General features: G+C 48.7%; 1 protein-coding gene across 4 annotated transcripts in view; it reads right to left on the reverse strand.

Moving 5' to 3' along the window:
- Positions 1–7,290: 7,290 nt before the first annotated feature.
- Positions 7,291–23,456, reverse strand: part of USF1 (upstream transcription factor 1) — a 1,351,219-nt gene continuing 1,335,053 nt past the window's right edge. For 3 of the 4 annotated variants that reach the window (XM_069607201.1, XM_069607199.1, XM_069607200.1), the window contains one exon: positions 7,291–7,876. In XM_069607201.1, the coding sequence (XP_069463302.1) occupies positions 7,787–7,876 (90 nt within the window). In that variant the 3' untranslated portion in view covers positions 7,291–7,786. The remainder of the gene's footprint in view (positions 7,877–23,456) is intronic. The other variant, XM_069607202.1, reaches the window with a different exon arrangement.

Here is a 23,456-nt window from a genome sequence, read left to right on the forward strand (position 1 = left end):
AGGTCCCTCGAAGAGGGGTCCAGTGAACCCAAAAAGTACATGCAGGAGGTGGGTAAGACAAAAAGGTCTCACTGAACTCCGGCGTTAGAAAAATATCCCAGAGTCCAGAAGTAATGCTGGGAGGCTCAGGACAGAGATGGAAAGATTTGCAAAAGAAAGAAACATCTCCCTAACAATTACAAAGCAGTACACACACACACATTACCAACAACGGGCAGAGGTAAAGCTCACGTTAAGAAAAGATTAACCTAAAAAAAACAAAACACTCCCCTCATCTAAGCAAGTTGTGGAACACTGCCTGGCCGACCCTGGTCTCCCACTGTGGAATCCATTGACACAGTAAAACCTGGGAAGATAGGCACTGACCCTTGTGGGAGCCCTGCAAATGTCTAGCAGGGGAACACTGGGGACGAATGCTGTGGTGGCAGCCACAGCCAATGTGGAATGGGCCCTAGGCCTGCTCAGAAAAAGCCTGTTAGCTAGTTTATGACCGTAGGAAATCCAGGAGGACAGCCATCGAGCAATGGATGCCTTGGAAAGAGCATTAATCATGCCAAATGGCCGAAAAGTCACAAACAGCTGGAAAAACCTGCAACAGTTTTTTGTGCAGGAAACGTAGAATGTTAGGGCTCGTACCCCTTCCAAGGAGTGCAAAAAGAGTTCCGCAGGAGGGGATGGAGCATAAAAAAAACAGGTAGTACCACATGTTCATTTAGGTGGAATGAAGAAGGTACTGTGGGCATGAAAGTCTAGTTAGTGCAAGGGACCACCTTCGATCTATGGAAAGTCAAGTAGTACGGTCTGCACAGGAAAGCCTGGATCTCCTCCACACATCTTGCAGAAATGATGGCAACTATCAGAGCAGTCTTCCAGGACAAGGACTGGAGAATAGCTCTGTGTATAAGCTCGAACAGCGGTCCCATGAGTCTATCAAAGACAAGGTTTAACTCCCACGGTGGAGCTGGTGCTCAGATAGGAGGGAAAGAGTGGAACAGTCCTTTAAGGAATGTGTGACCACAGAGAAGGCATCCTCTGAGAACGCATAAACCTGGAGATGGCCGCCAGGTGTACCTTGATGGAAGAATGAGCCAGACAAGCCAAAGGCAAGAGGTAGGGCAAGATGTCCTGAGCTTGCACATGGAAGGGATCAAGGCCTTGGACATAATATGGATACATTCTTCCACTTGCTCTTGTAGAAGGAAACTGTGGAGGAAGCCAGGCTTTGGCTAGAACCTGCCGATAGTCAGGTGGCATAGGTATTCTTCCAAACTCTAAGAAAGTAGGAGCCAGGCCGTCAGATTGAGGAAGTGGTGGTGCATCGCTCCTTCGTCTCTGGACAGAAGGTTGGCGAGTGCTGGTAGCTTGATGGGAGGTGCTGCTGAGAGGCTGAGGAGGATCTGAGAACCAGTATTGCCTCAGCCACGGTGTGGCCACCAGGATCAGTTTGCAATGATGCCCCCTGAACACGTCGATCGCTTGGGGGATGAGAGGCATTTGAAGGAGCGATACAGGAATATCCTTTCCCAAGGGAATGAGAAGGCGTCCCCTAGACTCCCTGCATGATAGAAACTGTTGGTGAAAGCCACACATTTCTTGTTAGTTGAGAAGAGGTCGATATCTGGCGTTCTCCTTTTGTGGAAGATGCCGAATCTACTATTGTGTCGTGTAACCCCACTAGACTGACTGGGATGAGGAAGAGGTTGTGGGCACAAGTCCACAAGGCCTAAGCTTCCGTCGACAGAGGACGGTGTGCCACCTTGTTTGCGGATGTAAAACATAGTAGTTGTGTTGTCGGTAATCACTCAGACCACCCTGCCCTGAAGCTGCGGTAGAAAGGACTTCAAGGCCCAGAACAAAGTGTGTAATTCCAGGACTTTGATGACATTTTTTCCTGTTGGGACCAGAGAGCCCTGACACAGAGCCAGTCTGTGTGGGCTCACCAACCCTTCAGAGATGCATCCTATTGTGACTGTGACCTGATGGTCAGGCAGATGAATGTGCCCCTTCGGGTGAGATTGGAGCGAAGCATCCGCCAGAGAAGAGCACATGAAAAAGGTGTGTCAATAGAGTCCTGTCCTCCCATGCGCTGCAGACCTGTGCGCATCAAGGAACTCCTGGTGAGGCCTCATGCGAAGCCTGCAGTGCTGGATCAAAGGAAAGCAGGATGGCATCTTTTGCAGGGTCTTCGACATGCAGACCGAGGCAGACGTCTCCTGCGACAGCGGGAGAATCTTAGCAATGATGGACTTTAATGTGTCCTCCAAAGGGGTAGTGGTGCAAGACATGTCCAGTCGAGCTCCTAGGAACAGAGCGTGTTGCAAAGGGGTCAAATAGGATTTGGCAGGAAGGATCATTGGGTCTGTGTGCCAAAGGGCCAGTGGAAGAGAGACTGGCTGAACAAGCCAATAATCAAGGTACAGGTACACTTTCACCCCAAACGATGTATATGAGCCGCCACCAGGGCAAGGCATTTCCTAAATACCCTCAGAGCAGAGACTGAGGTGCAAGGCCTTGAACTGAAAGTGTTGTCCTGCGACAGTAAATCGTAGGAACCTTGGCTGCTGTAGATGGATTAGGACATGAAAGTATGCGTCTTTTAGGTCCAACAGCAACAAAAAATCCCCTTCCAGCAGCAGTGTTAGAATATGCTGGAGTGGGACAATCTTGAAGGTTTGAGCCCACAGGTACTTGCTGAAGAGGCGCAAGTCAACAACGGGTCTCTAACCTGCCCGCCCCCAGTACACAACTCAACATTGTTGAAAGGGGACACATTTGATTGCCCTCTTGGAGAGAAGTGACTGAACTTCTCGCAGCAGTAATGGCAAATGCTTCTCGATCTTTGCCATAGGATGAAGCAAGAGCAGGCACCCAATGAACACGTGTCCCTGCTGGATTAACAACACCCATTTGTCTGTGGTGATAGAACGTCACTGCTCGAACTTTGAGAGCTGCCTTCCCACTGGGGTGTGAAACTGGAGGGGCAGGGGCATAGCCTGATCAGGCCTGTTTAGAGAATTGGCCCCAGGTGTGCGAGGAGCCACGGCAGCACTAATGGCCCCTGTAGGCATGGGACTTCTCCTTGTACTTCTATGCAGGATAGGTGCTGGCCCTGTAGAACTGGGATAGGTAGGAAGGCCTATAGTCGCGGGACGTCCTTGAGCAACAGGTCTTGCCGTATCGAAAGGACGGATGCCGTTTTTGCAGCATGCCCAGGAACTGCGGTGTCCGTGTTTGCCTTGAAGTTGTCATACACCTCCTTGACTAACAGGTCTACTCCATCAAAGGGCATGTCCACCACCTTCCCTTGCACTTCCAGACAGAAATCAGTGGTCTTTAGCTACCCATGACGATGTAGAACAGCACTGTTCCTCATCTGCCAGAAGCCAGTGTCCTCAATAGCCAACACCACAGAATGTACTTGGCTCAAGGCGTGCTCCCCCTCGCCAAGGAGGGCAAAAGCATCATCCTTTCGTTATCTCAAAGGAAATCCAATATAGGGCCCATCTTGAACCATAACTCCCTGTCGTAGCGAGACACTATAGCCATGCATTAGCCATCTTAATGGAAGTTGCGCTGTGGACATGATGAGTTTTCTGAAGAAGTCTAGATGTTTTCCTTCCTTGTCGGCCGGCAATGAACACAGAGAAGAAGTATTAGCAGAATGCTTCCGGGGCGCCGCTGACACCACAGAGTCTGGATTGGATTGCGTCCAAAACACTTAGGTGCCGAATCAGGAGCTTAGTACTTTTTGCTCTAATCCGTCCTTCTGGGGAGGGGCAGAAGATGGATTTCTCATGGTCAAAAGACTTTCTTGTCTTCTGGGATATTCTCGAAGACCGGTATGACTACCATAGACTGTCTGCTCCCTCCGCTGGTATAAGAAGCCTTCCTTCTTTTGCTCAACTGAAACGAGATCAGACAACTTGGCATGAGGGTGTGAATGGAACCAATTTTATCAGGTGGACAGTCTCTAAAAGGAGGTTCCTCCAGTTCATCATCCCCTGGTACTACATTAACAAACTCAGAGGCATTAATATGGGTGGACACATCACCTTGGAAGATGTCATCCTCCGTATCCTTGAGGTTAGAAGGTGGAGGAAGAGCAAGAAGCTCCTGGAGTGGTGTCACAGATGGAGCAGGAAGCCTATGCTGCAACTCTGATGCCAAGGTTTGTAGCCTGGATAGTATATTGAAAGGTCACAATGCTCCAGTTGAGTGGGGGCTGGCATTGGAGATGGCCCAGAAGGAGCAGATAGTGCCCTATGGGGTGGCATAATTATGGACGCTCCAGCTAGAGCCGCTGGTAGAAACTCCATGTGGTGTCGTCTACCTGGGTGTTGTCGCCATTAGTAAAGACACCTTCCTGCTCAAAATATGCATCACTGGCAGGTTGCAATGTGATCTTCTCAGGTGAAACTATAGAAGACGCAGGAACGACTAGAGGACCATAAGGGACCAGAGTAAACAGTGGATGAGTATGCATAATCCTTGGTAGTGCTGGAGGTGTATAGGCGAAATCCCCAGCCAGAAAGATGACTCGCAAAGCCATCGACAATGAAGCATGCACTTTTGTCGTGGGCAAGGTGGTCTCAGTCGTGATAGATGTTCATCGGGTTCGGTGCACCGTAGCAGTCAACACATTTGTCGCCGGAAATTGGTATAGACAGGGCTGTTGACGAGGTAGTCAATGGAATGGAGGACTTGGATGGTTTGTGAGTTGTAAATGGGCTCGTAGACTAAATTGCTGTCGACAGGCCAGAAGGAGATGTGAATGAGTGTTTCTTGGCAGACGAGTGTAGATCAGTAGAATATGCCAACCAGCAGCCTAGGTTTTGCAGCCTAGACGAAGAAGCAGTCTCTGTGGAAGAAATTGGCACTGATGGGACCATAGATGATGTTGATGCAGTTGTGGACGAGGTGGCATCCCGAGCTTGGATTGCATGACAGTTTTTATCTCTTTTCCCACAGGAAATGTTATTGTGAGATCTTGACCCCGTGGATAAAGAGGTGCACTCCAGTGGCCGTATCAGAGCTCTAGCATCCTCGTCTGGCTAAATCACCAACCTCAGGTTACGATCTTGGAGCGTCTTGTTGGAGAACGACTGACAGTCGCCGATCTCATGATAAGGCTAAAGAAAGTAGAGGCAGACCTGAAGATCCTCCACATATACATTCTTTAAATGACATGTAGCACAGGCCTTGAAAACGCTTGTCTTCCTGGTGTCAGACATAGCTTCACAGACAGGTCCAAGCCTCAATGATCAGACTCCGAAACAATATCTCAGGAGGCACTGAGAAGCTAGAACAAAACCACTGATGGGCAGAGGCAGTCCCTGGCGCTGTGAAGAGGTGAGTAAATAGTCAAAGAAATAGACAATAAATAGGTCGAAGAAATCAAGAGTTTTTTTTTAGGGCTCCCAACACTGAACGTGCAGTAAATAATCTGAAGATGGCCCCCCAGCTAAGGGGGAACTGTCAATTGGCTGTGGGTCAATATGACCCAAACTGACTGATAGAGCACTAAGTGACAGCAGCTTTAAACTTTAAAAGTAAACTGCTTTACTGTTACTGAGGATTCCCAGAAGATTATGGGGAACTTTCAAACAGCCTGTGAATCTATGAAAGATCCAATGCTGTATAATAGAGACTTGCCAGGTTGTTGCAGCAGCAGAGAACTGGATGGAGGGGAACAGAGTGTAATGTCCTAGGACCTATAAGGACCTAAAGGGGGGGGGAGGGGAACGGCAGGTTATGCCCTTAAAAATATCACCCTTTTATTGGGATACCATATGCAGGGAACACCCTAGGGCTAGAATTAAGGGTCACATAGTCTGGCTCCTTGTCTATCTGGGTCTTGCCTGGTCCTTGGAGGGCTGCATGCTGGACAAAGTCAGGCAGGGGACAAATGATGTGAAGCTTTAGATCACAGGAGTGCGCAATCACAGCAGCAGGAAACCTTGGGATAGTTTGAGGGTTTTTTGAAAGCGGCAGCTCGTGTTAACTTCAGTTTCAGACATCTTGCTTGGGCTTCCTGCTCCAATGATGCAGTCTGGCTCCTGGCCAATACAGGCTTGACAAGCTGTCTATTGGACATAGTCTGGTAGTTAAGGAAAAGCTCAGATGGCTTTGGCCTGATGCAGTATTTGAGCTTACCGGAGCAAGCGCATACCAAAGTAGTTAACCTTGAGATAAGGCAAGGGATGCGCGATAAGGCAAGGGATGCGCGAGAAGGCAAGGGATGCTTAAAAAGTGGCAGTTGGCATTACCTTCCTGCTGCGGTCATGCAATCTGGCTCCTGGCTTACCTGCCCCTCATACGGACATCTTCTGGAAAAAGACATAGGGGTAACAAATGGTTTCCATAGGTTTGGACTTGTCTGGGGCTGAGCATACCTCTGTAGGGGCAGAGTCTTTAATAGGGACAGGAAGCAACAATGCTGTACTAGCTATACTATGGGAGGAGGAGTGAAGATTTGCAATGGATCTCTTCTTCTCATTAAATGCTCTGTAACTGGAGTGTCTGCTGTATGCATAGCAGGAGAAACACACTTTCCCACCAAAAGGTCACTGCATTGACTAGACTTGCTCACATTCATACAGACTGTAGCAACGTATTGTTTCACCACTTGGGAGTGCAGAAACTGACAGAAACAGCATTTCATTGTGTTGGGTTCATATACTACAACCCAGACTACCAAGGTGGTGGTCAGAGACAGACATTTGCCTGACTAATTCTTCACAGAGCTGGAAAGACGATTTAGGAGACATGAAACAAATAAAAAAAAGGGGCTTTTCAGGAAGAAAAAAAAAACATGTGAAGGTGGATAAAGAGAACTGAGCTAAAGGGGCATGCGCGGGTCTTGTGCGTACCTATGACATCATTTCAGGTAGGTAGAGGTCACAGTGCCAATGGCAGTTGCAAAGGCAGCAGTCTCTGGTGACCATCAAATGTTTCCAGACTAGTCTACACAGAGTTGTATATCAAGAGATGAGGAATCGGTGTGAGGCAAGTGCCCACTGGAAATATTTACCACTCACTACTGACAGCACCCCAGAGATTGCCAATCTCTGCTATTAGAATGTCTACTTGTTTATCAAAGGCTAAGAGATTGCAATATTCATGAAGACTTATAAGGTTCCTGACATTTTGCTCTTTATTATGCACTGTAAATCTTTACCATGTCTCGATTTTGTGAGCTACAGAGTACTTGAAAACTGCCATTCAATCGACATGCCCCTTGAACAGATTTGATGTAAACTATCTGAACCAAGGCTACACAAACAAGGAAAATACTATTTGCACCATATTTATTGTCAAAACAAAACACAAACATAAAAAGGCCTATTTCTGTAAGGTTTCGTTCTGTGCCAAAGAGTAAAAGTACAATCTCTCCAAGCGCATATTAAATTACGGAAATAAAATATTACAGAGACGGCTTTTAAATGAATGCAGTTGCATTCCCATTAAACAAATTGCATCAATGTTTTAATTTCCCATCAATTTCTATTCTAAAAGCAAACAATGCGCAATGCATGAACGATTTACTCAGAGCGGCAATTCTCTGATCTAGTTAGTGTTGTTACTCTAAATATGCATAGCAACAAATTCAGGAGTAAAACAAAATCTAAAAAAATGAAAAGAAAAAGCAAAACCATCTTGTATCTTTGATTTTAAAGTCTATCTCTTCTTCACAACAACTCTCTTCTGTGATATTCTGCAGTCTCATTCCTCAAAAGAGATGTTTCGAATCACTACACTCATCAGTCTTATATTTCTTTCCTGTTCATCAGTGGGTACTGGTCTTGATGATTACTTCCAGTCCATGCTGGCGTAGTTGTGCATGTAAGTTGCGATTCTTGTCTTGAAGGTCTTCTACCTAAAACCGGAATGGAAAGATACAACTGGGCTTGTAAGAATTGTTAACACAAAAAAGTGACAACAATTTAGATGGAACTGTGCTTGCAGTTCCAAAATTCAGGTGAATAATCTATGCATGTAGTAAATCGTAAAACCAACTGATTATCCTACTTTGTGAATAGTATTTAAATTGCAATTAAATTGTTACAAAAATAAAGTCAATCCAAATATTCTGCTGGCTACCCGTTAATTCAGCAAAGATAGACCTAGTTTGTAGGGTCTGGCATTCACAATTTACTTAATTCAAACAAACATTTTAGCAGAGGCACATAAAACATTGTTATATAAGTTAAGGACTTTGAGCTGATGCAATTAGCATCACAGGTAAATTGGATGGGGAACATCTTAGAAGAAACCATTAATATAATGCAAATGACAATTATGGACCTCCTATTACACATGCTAGTGAAATCATTTGTCTGAATATTTTACAGGATTTGAATAGGACCATGTCTTTATACACTGAAGTTTCATCATTGAGCGCGATAGTGATTTTACTCATAGCTAGCATTCTCTCAAATGCCTGGGTGGGGTGTGAGGAAATGGGTGAGTGAAAAAAGCCATGAAGAGATACAATATTATTCCTGCTTGGTAACCGATATTAACATCTTGGGAATCCACATCCTACAGAAAAAACATCATAGCTCAAAAAGCTAATCAACATTTGCAATGTATTTTTACATGGGACAATTTCTCTCTTCCAAATGGGTCAGGCCATACAATAGTCCCACAAACCGAAAACTATGCCAACAAGTATCTCTAGCGGAAAGGTAATTTGGTGGGATATATTTTGTTGAATTGTGTTGGGGTAAGGTATTATAGGAAACCAATATGACGTGATTTTTCTTAATTTGGGCATTGCTTCATGATGTCCCCCCCATGTTTTAGCCTTTTGCTATCCACAGAAGATGATTCAACCAGGGCACCCAAATCTACCTCACATATTGTCACATAGGGATGTCTAAGAAAGCCACCTTCAATTTACAATGTGGAGATCTTCGGCCTTGATGGATCGCTATCATCTAATTTAGTCTTTTTTCTACCTCCTGGTTTATTACGCGGATGGGAGAAATATTGTCTGATTTGAACATATCTAAATAGCTGAGCCTGAAAGCTGAAAACCTTCTTTGCATGCTTCCACGTATAATAGTTGAGTTGGCCCTGGTGGTAAAGTTGATCCCAAGTCCTGTCGTCCCAAGCCCCGAATCGGGGACCATTAAGGGGGATTTCTTTATATATTGCTGATCAGTGAAGAAGAAGGCACCATTAACCGCCTTGTGCACAGATAGCACCCACCATAGCTCATCCCTGCCATCACCACTGTTACTTTAAATGTTCCACAAAACAAACTATAAAAATACGTTTTTTACACTGTAGTGAACAGATGTATTTTCACTAAAGCCATTATTTACATTGTGTTCCTTTAACCAATAACTTGCAGAGGTGTTTGAAATTATGTGTGTAGGGCCCGGGTGTTAATGGTATTCTTGCCTACAAATGTGAAATGCAATAAACCATGACAAAACAATTGGCTTTGTCAAGTCCTGCTCTTTTGCGTTGACCCTCTGTGCCCATTGCATATAGAGCAATATTACATTTTTTTATAGTACAAATCTTGGGTTTCACGGGTCAGACTTTCAAAATGATTTTGGGGTGCACAGAAGGATAAAGGTCTAGGTGTTTTTGGGTCTGGGTCAAGGGAAATCGTTATGCAAAAAGTATTAACTTTTCAGCTTGTGAGCATGAAAAGATTGACTAACCTTCTTTAAATTATCAGGAGTGTGCCGACCAGGCCGGATCCATTACATGCCAGAGGTGGTAAAACTGCTTGTACAAGAACTTGTTACAGTGGAAAATGTCTTCATCATTTTCCTATGTAAAGTGCTATGGGTGAGAAACCTGAGGACTTCCTCACACCTATATCCCTAGAGGGGAGACCAGCAGGAGAGAAGCCAGGCCGGCTGTGTCGTGCCTGCGAGAAAGGGAATTCCTGTCAAGAAAGAGGCTGCTGAGGAGGGTCCTGTCTGGAGGCCAGGATGGCAGCAAATATCCAGGAGAAACTGCAACGCCGCGGAGGGCCGCGGCATGGTCACCGATGTTAAAGCCTCCTTGGTCGAATGCCCACAGATAGAGCTGTGGGACACGGAAGAGGCCCCAGTGCTGCAAGCTACCGGCAGTGTCCGTGAGTGGTGAGTGAAGCTATCAGCAACCCACAGAGAGGTTTCCAAAGTGTGAGCGTGTCTCGCAGCGTTACAGAGACGTGGAAGTGTAGCAGAGAGCAAGGAAAGATGATGCCCAGAGGAGCCACCAGGGTCCGGTGAGTGAACAAAAGAGAACACTTGTACCGGGGCACTCGTGGGGCTATTGTGAGGCAAATGTAATTGCCGGGTGAATGAAAATAGATATGCAAGCAAAAGTGAACCCAAAGTAAGGTATTATACAAGCAAGTTGAACTATAAGAGACAGTCTTGTGAATAAAGAATTATTGAATACCGAACTAAAGGAAAGCTTTGAAAAGCTTATGAATGTAATGTGGTGAAGGAAAGTAGACAGCACAGAGTGAACTGTATGAAAAGAACACATTGTGGCAAAGCCAAGAGACTGGCAAGGAGAAACTAAAGTGAAAATGACCCAAAACAAAGGGGCAGTGACAGAGAAACCTGTGTGGGCAAGAAAGCCTAGGGTTAACAGTTGCGTGACCTGAAATGGGTGACCGTGTGGTCCGACAACTGCGCCTAGACCAAAGATTGCCTGTTTGTGAAAGCCAAGGAGACATACAGATACGCATGACAGAGATTGCTGAAGTCAAAGAAGTAGAGAACAGTCAATGTAAACTCTTAAGGAATCAGAAGGAGTGTGAATTTGAAATGGAACTGGTTTTTGAACATTAAGAGACTAGAACAAAGTGTGAACTGGCAAGCTGGAAAAGCTGATGCCTTGGGGAAGGGAAACCTAAGACTTTGTGAACTTGTTATTGCCTTGGGGAAGTGAACATTGAGGTCTGTTTGGAACTGTGTTCCTGGGCAAGGGAACCCTGAGACTTTGTGGAACTGTCGTGAACTTGGGGAAGGGAAGCTCAGAACTTTATTTTGGAACACTGCTTAGTTGGTTGTTTGCATCCCCACACGTTGTTTAGCATTAGTTGTGAAGGCAGGTATAGGTTATGGACACAGACAGACTTCAGTTGAATTTACTGACTCAGACTATCCTTAATTTCTTTCGGTAGGGAAATCCCACCTTAGCATAGGGCAAGTTAGGCCTTACACCATCCTGGCATTTAAGTTAATACAAGTATTTTATTTGAACTTTGAATCTGTTGTCTGTGTCTTGCTTCATGATGACTTCACATATTTAACATTAACACAATATTGTTGCCTCTTAGTTATGTGTGTGTGTGTATGTATATGTTGCATGTTCCGTGTACCCATGGGTACCGTAAAGAACTGATTAAAAAAACAAGTTCTGTAGGCTAACAAAGTAATTTATTTGTGAGCTTTTGTGACAGATGAAACACCATGGGCCTCATTATAACCCTGGTGCTCCCATAATGAAGCGTGCCGGTACGGGACTGGCACCCTTCATTACGGGAGCATCGATTACGAGGTCCCGCGAGGGAAGAGGGAGCTAATAACGGGCCGTTATTGACAGCGCCGTTATTAGCTCCCTCCCCATTCCCATTGAGCCCTATGGGGGCTCAAATGGGAATGGGGATGGGTTCCTGCAAGGAAGAATTACTGGGTCCTCCAATGTCGGAATGACCCGGTAATTCCTCATTGCGGGAACCCGGTATTGGAGCCCGGTATGGAGGCAGCCATGGCGCTAATAGCACCATGGCTACCTCCATCCTCGTAATGAGGCCCTATGTATATTAAAGTTCAGTTTCCCAGCAGAACCCTAGTTATCCGACCACAATCAAACAATCCAATTAGACACAATGGCCCTCATTACGACCCTTGCGGAAATCGGAAAACGATGGCGGAAATGCAATACCGCCATCGAATAGCGCTCGGTGCGACTATGACCCGTCACCGCAAAGTACGAAGCCATTAGCGACACCGTAGTGAACGCCAACGCTAACTGCACCAAGCACGCGCGCGCGCGCCATGCGAAACCGCAAACACCACCATGGCGCAACGGTACGCCAATTCCGACCCTAGCGGACATGTACCTAACGCCATCAGGCATGGCGTAATGTACCATTCCGCCATGGTGAGAAGTACGGCATCGCGAATCAACCGTAAACGGCCCCACTGAGTGCCTGTACACCGCTCCCTGCCCACAAAGTACAACTCCCCGTAGGTGCAATGAAGCCACAATGCAACCATTGAAATGTACAAGTCACCCATGCATGGCAACGAACAAAAGAAACACAAGAGGGGCCAATGGGAGCTGCAGGGCACAGATGGCACGAACACAGAAGCCATCCCAATGGACATGACCACAGTCCCCCACCAAGAAACGCACGCAAACACAGGCACCTGTGACCAGCCATATTCCGAGAATCACATCATTCCACCAGTCCACCTGGCTGACCGGCATCTGTTACACAAAACCCAATCCCCCGCCCCTGAGCATGACAACATTCAAACTGTCATATTGGCAGCCCCCATCCCTGACCTCACGGGCTTAGTAGGCAAACGCGCCCAGTACAGTACCACGCAACTAAACTCCGAAGCTGGAACCCAATGCAGATCTCCTCACAATACATCGCCCCCCAAATAGGCATATGCCACATCACTTGCAAAGAAAAACGCTACACGGGCCAAATCAGAATAGAAATTTAATGCACATCAAAGTCACCAAGCCCATACAGCCATCAGGCCATGAACTCCTAAACACCAATCACCATTGTGGGCTGCATCCGCAAGAAATGACCAGCCACTACTTGTGTGTCGTCCTGTTCCCTCATGGTACACAGAGCCACATTCACGTACGAAAAGGCAACATGGAAGCGCACAGAACCGCAGGGCCGTCCCAATGGGGAGGCACTAGTCCAGCCGAAAGGCCGAAATGTTGCTCCGAGCCACCAGTACAGCGTAAGGGCATGTGGGCCATTGGCGATCGTCCCATAAGATCGTAATGCTGCTCCACTGATTAACACGAAGCAGCAGGTGTCGGGAGTAAAACCCATCTGCAGGAGTGGCATACAGATGGCAGTGGCAAAAGGGGAGGAGATACCTGTCAACCAAAAGAAAAGAAAAAGAACAGAATGGCCATCAGAACTACATTCCAACAACTCACTTCAGTGATCACACGAAATCCACAGCCATATGCATGCTAGCCCACTCCAAAGGATCATCACCACCCCAAAACCACTTGCGACTCCTAACCATCTATATCGAGGTGCAAACACCATCACAAACGAGTGTACCTGTGCATGCGTCTGTCAAAACAGAATCCATCAGATGGGAATGTTAATGTGCATGGACACAAGTGTCTGAGGGCGTGTCGAGACAGGGAGGGCTCAACAAGGCCAGATAGACGATGGTCCCACCATGGCAGCCCTGCATCACATAGCGTAGGGGAGGCGGATAGATCCCAAGAAGCCCTGTACATGGCAAACTCTGTATCAAATCACCTGCCCATGCATCCATTCATCATTCCCTCATCCCGGAATCAAAACGCCTGAATAATTACTCACATAACATTAGAAACATCCATTGAGTCTGTGCGTTATGCAGCCTGCAAAATCCACAGTAACATGTATCTGGGAACGGCCGGCCTCATCGCCCACGTAGCAATTGCGCATCCCAAACTATTCATATCAATCATTGCTTCCTCGCCATGGGCCCTGTCTCAAGGACATTGAACAACAGAACGTTATATTTGCAGTCAGACCTGTGGGCATCTCCTCGCCGCTAGCTGGAAACCGAAAGCGCCGCCCTTGGAATTCCACATTTGCAACATCACGCCGAAAAGGCATCTGTGGCCGTTTGAAATCACTAATTATTCCATCGAGTGCGGCTGTGTGTGAAAATGTCAACTGCCTTCACCCACAAATGGGACGCCCCGCCCGTCATTGCAACTCGGTAAAGTGATGCATGAGGGCCCACCGTTACTCGAGTACTACGTTCCACTGACCCTTCACAAGTCTGTTCGCGACTGCACAGATAGTATGTGCAACAATGGGACCACAGCAGAATGAACATGTCAACCAATGTTACACGGCCATCGGGTACAAATACATGATTGCAATAGCAAGATGCCATTCCCAGATTTGCAGCGTTGTGCGCGGGACGTGCTCGGCCAAAGGGGAGAGCAGCTTGCACAGGTGGAATTAATCACCACAGGTGGAGGCCATACAGCCTGAAAACACAAATTGCACAGCCAGTCTCCTCCCACAACCACACCGAAATGCTACCGGCAGGACTCGCGATGTTGGCCCTGGGGGACCTGATAGCACTGCAACTACTCCAACTCCAAGAAGAAGACGAACACCAACTGCAACCGGCCGCACGAAGGAGACGCAGGAGGAGGAGGAGGGCAAGGCAGGGCCAGCAAGGGCCGCCAGCACAGCCACTACCACCACGCAGGCAGCCCGCAATCCCACGCCTCCGAGCACATCCGTTCAACCTCACTGATGAGCAGATCCACACCCTCTACCGTCTGGACCGGGACACCATAGCCGCCATTGTGGACATGACACAGGCTGACCTTGTCAGCATGATAGATAGCCCAACCGCCATCCCACCCCTACTGAAGGTGGTGTCTGTACTCCACTTCCTGGCCACAGGCACCTACCAGCACACAGTCGGACAGTTGCATGGCATTTCTCAGCCACTGTTCTCACGGACACTATTGCAAGTGCTCGATGCCCTCCTGCAGCACGCAGACGACTACATCTCTCTACCACGCTCGGAGCAGGAAATTACCAACACAAAAGTGGGATTCCATGCACTTGCCGGCATACCGGGTTGCATTGGTGCCATCGACTGCACCCATGTGGAATTGGTCGTCCCACATGCAATGGAGGCCCAGTACCGCAACAGAAAACAATTTCATTCCCTGAATGTACAAATGGTGTGTGACTCCAACAGGATCATTACACATTGTTGTGCCCGATTCCCTGGATCTACCCATGATTCTATGGTCTTGAGGAACTCTACAATACCACGCTACATGGAGCGACACGCAGGGAACAGATCCTGGCTACTCGGTGAGTCTCATTACATGCATGATTATGTGGGGAATGTGATTTGGCAATGACCTGGCAGGAAGGGGGGGGGGTGTGCGTACGTAGCAATGGCATTCCACATCATAGGTTTCTCGTCCACATACAGGTGATGCTGGATATCCACTGAAGAGATGGCTCCTCACACCAGTCCGGAACCCACGGGACCAGCATGAGGAGGACTACAACCATGCCCACTCACGTACCCGTGTAGTCATTGAACAGGCATTCGGCCTACTGAAGACTCGTTTCCGCTGCCTCAGCAGGTCTGGCGGGGCACTCCTGTACCGCCATGAGAAGGTTGCAAAGATGGTGATGGCATGTGTCATGCTCCACAACATGTGCGTACGTAGAAATGTGCCCATGCCCCCTGACGCAGAACTGCAAGCACCTGATGATGGTCATGATGAGGGTGGGGATGTGGCAGCACCTCATGGAGTCTGCGAGGCACCGGAGGCCCGTGACATTCGTCAGCATCTCATTGATGTATGCTTCTAGCACTCACGCCTGGTGGCTGATACATGGACACGGGACTCGTGGCACTGTGCGTGTCTGGGACATGCACAATATGGACTGTACGCCTATGATGGCCTAGTACACAAAAATCAATGTCCACACATCTCATTGGTTGATCGTGCACTTTATATGGCATATGTGATGTCATGTTGAACACCCTATCGACCCGCCACCCAAGTGAGCCCAACACACCCCCTCCACCCTCCTACCTCCCCCCCGAACCCCAGTGTCCAAAGATGCTCATTGTCAGTGGGCTGTCGCTATTGCAAGCCCCCTCTGCGGGTATCAGGGGCACCCCTGCCTGTGGAGCGCAGGTTCCTTCCAGATCTACGTTGGGGGCTGCCCTGGACGGAACTTGCAACGGATGATGTGTCTGCCTGCTCACGTCCATGCATGTCCCTAAGGGTTTGCGAGAGCTCAGTGAGCACACGGCGCACTGCGGCAAGTTCGGCACATACGTCTTTGGACGTCGCATGCAGTTCCCCCCTCAGGCTCTCGGTGCTTCTCTCCATTTGGACTCTCAGGCTCTCGGTGCTACTCTCCATTTGTGCCCTTAGCGTCTCTGTGCCTCTCTCCATTTCTGCCCTAAGTGTCTCAGTTGATGTTTCTATGTCTGCCTTAGTGCCCCCACATTCATCGGCATGGTCCTTGAGGAGCGTGGCCATTTGCTGCTGTTGCACGATTAACTTGTCGAGGGACTGTTGCCTCTGCTGGGCCATGCCCATTTGCGGGGGTGTCACAGAGGGGCTGTTGTCCTCATGTTGCCTTGCCACAGGGCTTGTGGGGGATGGCCAGTCGTTGTCTTGTGGGTGCCCCTGCGTGGTATCCTCATGTTGTACGGGATGGGACAGACAGGGGGATTGGGACAGGTCATGGATGGATCTGACTTCGACATCCCCGTTTTCTGTGTCGGAGCATGCTGCCATCAATGGGGTGTCACCTATGGTGCTGCTGCCACCAGAGGCAGTGCCTTCTGTGGCATCCATTGGGGGGACCTGTGGTGGTGGTGTTGTGGGCATGCTGGCTGCTGGGGTGCCTGTTGATGTTCCCTCCTCTGTGCTGCCACCTGATTTGTGCTGCTGCCGTGTCTTGATGCGTGCAGCTGAGGTGGAGGGTCTCTGGCCGTTGGTCTTGGCCCTCTTTGCAGGTTTGCTGGTAGGGGTGTCCTGTAGCTCGTCGTTTGGATCGGACCCTGTGGTGGAGTAAAGGAGGGCGAGGGTTAATGATGGGTCTGTGGGAATTGGAATGGCATTGTATCACATGCATTGGGGTGGTACCTGAGGGTGATTTGGGTCGGGTCCTTGGAGGTGCTTTGATTTGTGTGTGGAGTGAGGGTGCAGTTGTTTGGCAGCCTGCAGTTAGGGTGTGCCTGCTGCACGTGTAGTGCGTGTATTAGGGGTTTTTAATTATTTATGTATTTATTGTGGGTTTTAACGTGCGCTATCAGGCCGATGTGTGTGGCCGTTCTCCTGGACATGTGTTTCTGTTGCACTATGTGGACGCATGGTACTTCACATGGATGGACTGTGTGGATTTGGCATTGTTTTATCTGGCCCACCTACCTGAATCTTCGGATGTCTGCACTCCTTTCTCCATCCCTCCGACTCCCTCTATGCTCTCCATTCCGATGGTGGAGGCACAGATTTCTTCCCAGGGGGTCAACTTGATGGGTGATTCAGGACCTCCCCCGGTGGCTGTGGCAATGTTGCGGTTGGCAGAGAGTATGCTGCGGACGCGTATCCGCAGGTCGTCCCATCGCTTGCGGCATTGCTGTGGGGTGCGGGGTGCGGTCCCCACCGCACTTACCCGCTGTGCCACCAGAGCCCATATGGTCTTCTTGTTTGCAAGTGCCGTTCTGGTCATTTGCGTGGAGAAGACGACGGCAGCATTCTCCTGGAGGGTCTCTGTTAGCACGGTGAGTTCCTCGCGGGAGAAGTGGACCTGCCGCTTGCGGTCGCACGCTTTCTTCGCTACTTTTCCCATTTGTCTTGGTTTCGCTAGGGTGGGTGACGGGTTGGGGTGTGTTTCAGGGTAGTGATTTTAGTGGTTGTGTGGTTTTAGTGGTTTTATAGGTGTACGCCGGGATGTTTCCCGTTCCGGGCCCATGTTTTAACTTCCGTTTCCGTATATTTCCGGTCACCGTACTTTCCGGTAGGCGCACACTGCGGTGACCGCTAAGAGGGGTGGCGGTATTGCACCTAGGGCGCCGTACGGCGGCGGTGTGGGCCGTTTTGGGGTCATTTCCGCCATCGCGGACTTTGCACTTCCGCCGTGGCGTGGTGCTCGTGCCCGATGGGTCGGAATGGGCCGCACTTTGCTCCTTCGTGCAATGGCGGAAACGCTATTTACGCTGTGGCGCTCCGGTCAGTCGCTTTCCGCAAGGGTCGTAATGAGGGCCAATATCAAGTTTTATTGATATAACAAGAAACAAAGGGACTGGGTCCCAAAAGACAATGGGCCTCATTACGACCCTGCCGGATGGAAAGAACGATGGTGGTAAACCCGCTGCCACCGTTCTTTCCGGACCGGCTGATTGAGTCCTGCAGGTGGGAGGTGTTACTCCCGCCAGGTCTGACCTGGCGGGTTTAACACCACCCGCCTGCAGGCAGAAATGGAAACACTGCACCGTCATAAACGGAACCGGTGTTTCCATTGTCCCCATCTCCATGGAGTCCTTTGGGACTCCATGGGACTGGGGACTTACACAATTCCGCCTCCGTAATTCCCGGGTCACTGGGGTCATAATGCCCCGGTAATTCCGGGAATCACAGAGGCGGAATGGTAATACGAGTCCGGCGGTAATCTGACGGTTTTTCCGGCTCGATTACCGCCAGACTCGTAATGAGGCCAAATGTGCACTACTCATGTTTATTTTTACATTAAGGTTCTGCATATTGATGCCTGCCTATACACTGAACTACAAATGGAAAAGTGACGTCGTTTATCCTTGTCATTTGCTGGCTTTAGCCTTTCTTTCAAGAAAGAAAAGAAATAGCGGTAGTTCAGTGCCTAGAATAGAATGTTAATCCAATACAAGTTCTGCTTCAATAGCTTTAAGAGACTAAAATACATATAAACTATTAAAAGTATTATAGAATTGAGAAATAGAAAATTATAGCTTGACATGCAAGAAAGAACAAATTACTCTCTTACCTGGTAACGTTCTTTCGATGGGATGGTCCGACGAATTATTCCAAATCTATGACAGTAATCACCAGAGCTGTGCTGCTACGGAAAATCTTTCGGCGTCTGCGTCCTGCGTCGATGCCTTCGATACACTGTCCTGGAGGACCTCCTCCGACGGCCGATGTCACCAGATGTTATAAGTAGGACGCACGACGCCCGTAGCCTCAGTTGCAGTATTTTCCCCAGAACGTGTGGCACCAATCTTCTGCCAGTATGACCACAGAAAGCCTTGCGGAAACGTAAGCTGCAATCGCAAAAGAAATTCTGTAGCGGAGTAGGCAGGGAGGGACCGATATGGAATATGTCGTCGGACCATCGCATCGAAAGAACGTTACCAGGTAAGAGAGTAACTTGTTCTTCGAGGGGATTGGGTCCTCCGACGTATTCCAAATCTATGACAGGCTCCCAAACCAGTACCAACGAAAGGAGGTGGGAAAATAATTTAGAATATACAAATTTAGAATGCCCAATCAAAGTGCAGAGAAAAGGACCGCCTTGCCAAAGGCCAGATCCTGCCCATGGATGGAATCTAGGGAGTAGTGACGTACAAAAGTATGGACCGAAGCCCAAGTGGCTGCTTCACAGATGTTACGAATAGGAACACCCCTCTGCAGGACAGTAGAGGCAGCCATACCCCTAGTGGAATGGGCCCGCAAGCCTACCGGAGGGTCCTTACCCGCCAAGCGGTAACATTCAGAAATTGCCAAGATAATCCATCTAGACAAAGTTTGCTTAGTGACAGCTTGTTCCAAACGCCTTCCAGCATAACCAATAAAGAGTTGACCGTCCACTCTCACCCGGGACATGCGTGAAATGTAGAAACTTGAAGCTCTCCTAGGGTCTAACTTATGGAGCCTCTCCTCGTCCTTGCCAGGATGCGGAGGAGGATAAAATGCCGGCAGAATGACCTTCTGGCTCAAATGAAATTCCGACACCACCTTCGGAAGAAAGGAAGAACGAACTCTAAGGACAACCCTGTCCTTATGATACACAGTGAAGGGTGGCTTAACTGAAAGTGCCTGTAACTCACTCACTCTGCGAGCGGAAGTGACCGCAACTAAAAACACAGTTTTAAGAGTTAACAGTCCAAAGGGCAAGAATGTAAAGGCTCAAATGGAGCACCCATCAGAAACTTGAGAACAAGGTTCAAATCCCAACCGGGCACCTGGAAACACATTCAGTGAGCCCTTTCAGAAACTGAGAAATTAAAAGGATTTTTAAAATAAGAACACTCCTCAGACGAGCGCTTAAATATGGACAGCGCCGCCAGATAACCTTTAATGGTACCCACCAGCAGGCCCCTGTGGGCCAAAGAAAGCAAAAAAGACAGAACTACAGGAATGTCACATGAAAAAGGATCCACATTCTTAACCCTGCACCAGTCGCAGAACTTTCTCCAACGCCAACAGTACAGGGACTTTGTTGCTGGCCGCCTGGCTGAAAGCAACACCTCCATCACGTCTTCAGGGAGGTCCCAATCCTTATACCTCACCCTTTCAGAAGCCAAGCATGAAGGTTGAGGGATCTGACCTCTGGATGGAGAACCTGACCCCCCCCCTCCTGTGAGAGCAGATCGTCTTGGTAGGGAAGACGACGTGGAGGGCAGATGGACAGGTCGAGAAGGTCCGGGTACCATGTCCTCCGGGCCCATGCCGGAGCAATGAGGATCATCCGGGAACCGAACCTGAGTAACCTCTGCATCACCTACGGGATGACGGGGACTGGAGGAAACGCCTACAGGAGTGGGAAGGACCACTCCACCACGAACGCGTCTCCTAAGGCTCCTCTTGGAGGAAATTCCCGCGAGCAGAACCTTTTGCACTTCCGGTTGACACTGGAGGCGAAGCGATCCACTTGAGGGGTCCCCCAAAGGGCGAAGATCTCCAGGAGAATCTCCTGAGCCAGCTCCCACTCGTGAGAGATTGCGCTCTGCCTGCTCAGAGCGTCCGCCGTCTCGTTTTCGTCTCCGGCCAGATGGACTGCCGACATCGAAACTTCCTGCTGGATGGCCCAGAACCAGAGCTGCATTGCCTCCCTGCACAGAGGAAGTGGCACTGACCCCCTCCCTTTTTGTTGAGGTAGTGCATGGCCACTGTGTTGTCCGTCAGGATCAGGACATTCTTTCCTCACACAGTCAGCAGAAAAGCCTTCAGGATAAGCCTGACGGCCCTCAGCTCCAACAGATTGATATGGAGTCTGGACTCTGACGGAGACCAAACACTGCTGACTGTCAACTTGTTGGCATGAGCTCCCAATCCCGTGAGGGATGCGTCCGTCACGATCACCACCTCCGGCCAGGGAAGCCAAAACAGAGCCCCCTTCATCAGTTTGCCTTCGACGGCTCACCACAGCAGGTCCTGGGCGACTGAGGGCGGCACCTGAACGAGGTCCGACATCCTGCCGGAGGATTGTGACCACTGCAACTTGAGTGCCCACTGCAAAGATCTAAACCGCAGTCGAGCCTCTGGCACCAGAAGAATGCAGGATGCCATGAGGCTGAGCAACCTCAAGAACTCGAACGCTGGGAAACTCTGGGCATGTTGAAACTTGTGCACCATCTGCTAAATGTGATGAGCCCTCACCTGGGGAGGAAAACACTGCCCCAGGGACGTGTCGAGCTCTGCTCCGATGTACTGGAGCCGCTGAGTTGGCGTCAAGTGGGACTTCTTTAAGTTGAGGGAGAAGCCCAGCTTGTGAAGGGAGTGGCAGGTGACGGACAGATGATCTAGGACTTGCTTGGGAGAGAGTGCCCTGATCAACCAATCGTCCAGGTAGGGGTAGACGTGAATCCCCCCTTTCCTGAGATACGCTGCCACCACCACCATGAGCTTGGTGAAAACCCTCGGGCGGAGGTCAATCCGAACAGCAGGACCCGAAACTAAAAGTGCGAGTCGCCAACCCCGAACCTCAGGTACTTCTTGTGCTTGGGATGGATCGGCACATGAAAGTAAGCATCCTTGAGGTCGAGAGACACCAGTCCTGAAGTTGAAGGGCCTGGAGGACTGCATTTTTCCCATGTGTTCTTCTGCACGATTTTATAACTGTTGCTGCATTTATACATGCTATTATGGCTGATGGTCAATTATAGGTATTAATGACTCACCACTATACTCAGCAAACCTGTCGATCGACACGCCGGTACTTCCTGGTGCTGTGCCTCTGTCTGGTTTAGCATTGTGAACCATGTGTGTGAGGGGGGCACCACGCAGTTCTCTAACTGCGGTGGTGCCCCCCCCACACACCCTACACATTTACACTTCATTCGACCATGCACTCCCAGCATGCATCTACCCCTTTCTCTCTAGTTAGGCCCTTTGTCTTGGGCTGAAATCCATTTTCGATATATGTCATTTGCACCAGTGCTCCTCCGTAGGAGCAGTCGATCCTTTATACAGATACCCATCATTGCAATGCTTGACTGGGTTTTACTTACTTGAGTCGATCTCTCTTTTCTTTCCGTGACATGACTGATCGAAATTAGACGCTGCATTCTGCAGCGCCGTGTATGTTGACGATTATCACCTGACAACTTACTTGCGTTGCGAGTCTCACATGGATCGGGGGTGAATAGTGTCATAAATGGCTTCGGCTTGCACCTTGAAGCGCCACAGTGTCTAAACTAGCAGTTTAGAGTTGAGGTACGCTTAGAACACTTTTTGTAAACCATTTCATCCCGTTCCTTTTTTTTGCCGTATGCCACCTCCAATATGGCGTCCCCCGCAGGACCGCGCATGCGCGCGGCTGCCATGACGACCTCTCAACAACTCGCAGTTGGGAACCGACAGCCTACCTGGCGGATCTCGCATACACTGCGTCCGCATCGTGAAGGCAAGTAAGAATGGACCTACAGGAGCTGCATGCTCAGTCCCAATGTTACTTATAGTAGGTTTTTACCAGCTGCCATAACTGGGCGTGATACTCGACCAATTCATTGAGACATTACTGACTCAGCTAATACAGTGACTCTGAATTTTACACTGTCATGAGATGAATTTGCCTTTGTCACGGAATTCGACTGCAAAGTAAAACTTGCATTTTTTTATTCTTAACAGCACACGTACTGTGCGAGCGACTGTCAGTCTATCCACTCACACCCGGGGAGCCTTAGACTTGCCTCTGGATTTGGTGAGTCATATTTTACTCCTTCTTCCCTCTTAAAAGTTTTGAATTCTAGGGAAACACAAACCTAGTAACTTACAAGCCGATACTATACCTCTTGTTTCCCATACAGATCATATCACATGGTTTAGAACTCTCTCCATTAAGGTTAGTGTCTATCTTTGGATGTTACATACAACCTTTACTTTTTCGAATTCCCCATGAGCTAATTAGTTTCCTTACATTTCTATAGGAACACCCACTTATGCACGAAGGAACTACACATTTCCAGCCCTGAAGATGGATTCAACTGAATCCGAAACGCGTTGGCACTCGATTACACCCAGGAGTGTTTAGGACAAAACACACTATCATTACTTTTGAATGTGAATTATTGTGAATGTGTATCATTGGATGTTATGCTACAACCCATCCACATTCTTGTGTCTAGATACACTGTATGTTAACTTGGAATCTAAATTATCATTTGTATTGTATATTTACATCAAAGGAAGTTTTCTTTGACGTTATCAGTTATTTGCTATTTGTTAATGTTGAGTTCGACCCT

Source organism: Ambystoma mexicanum, chromosome 1p (assembly GCF_040938575.1).
Source record: "Ambystoma mexicanum isolate Mex_15411 chromosome 1p, UKY_AmexF1_1, whole genome shotgun sequence".
NCBI classification, from domain to species: domain Eukaryota; kingdom Metazoa; phylum Chordata; class Amphibia; order Caudata; family Ambystomatidae; genus Ambystoma; species Ambystoma mexicanum.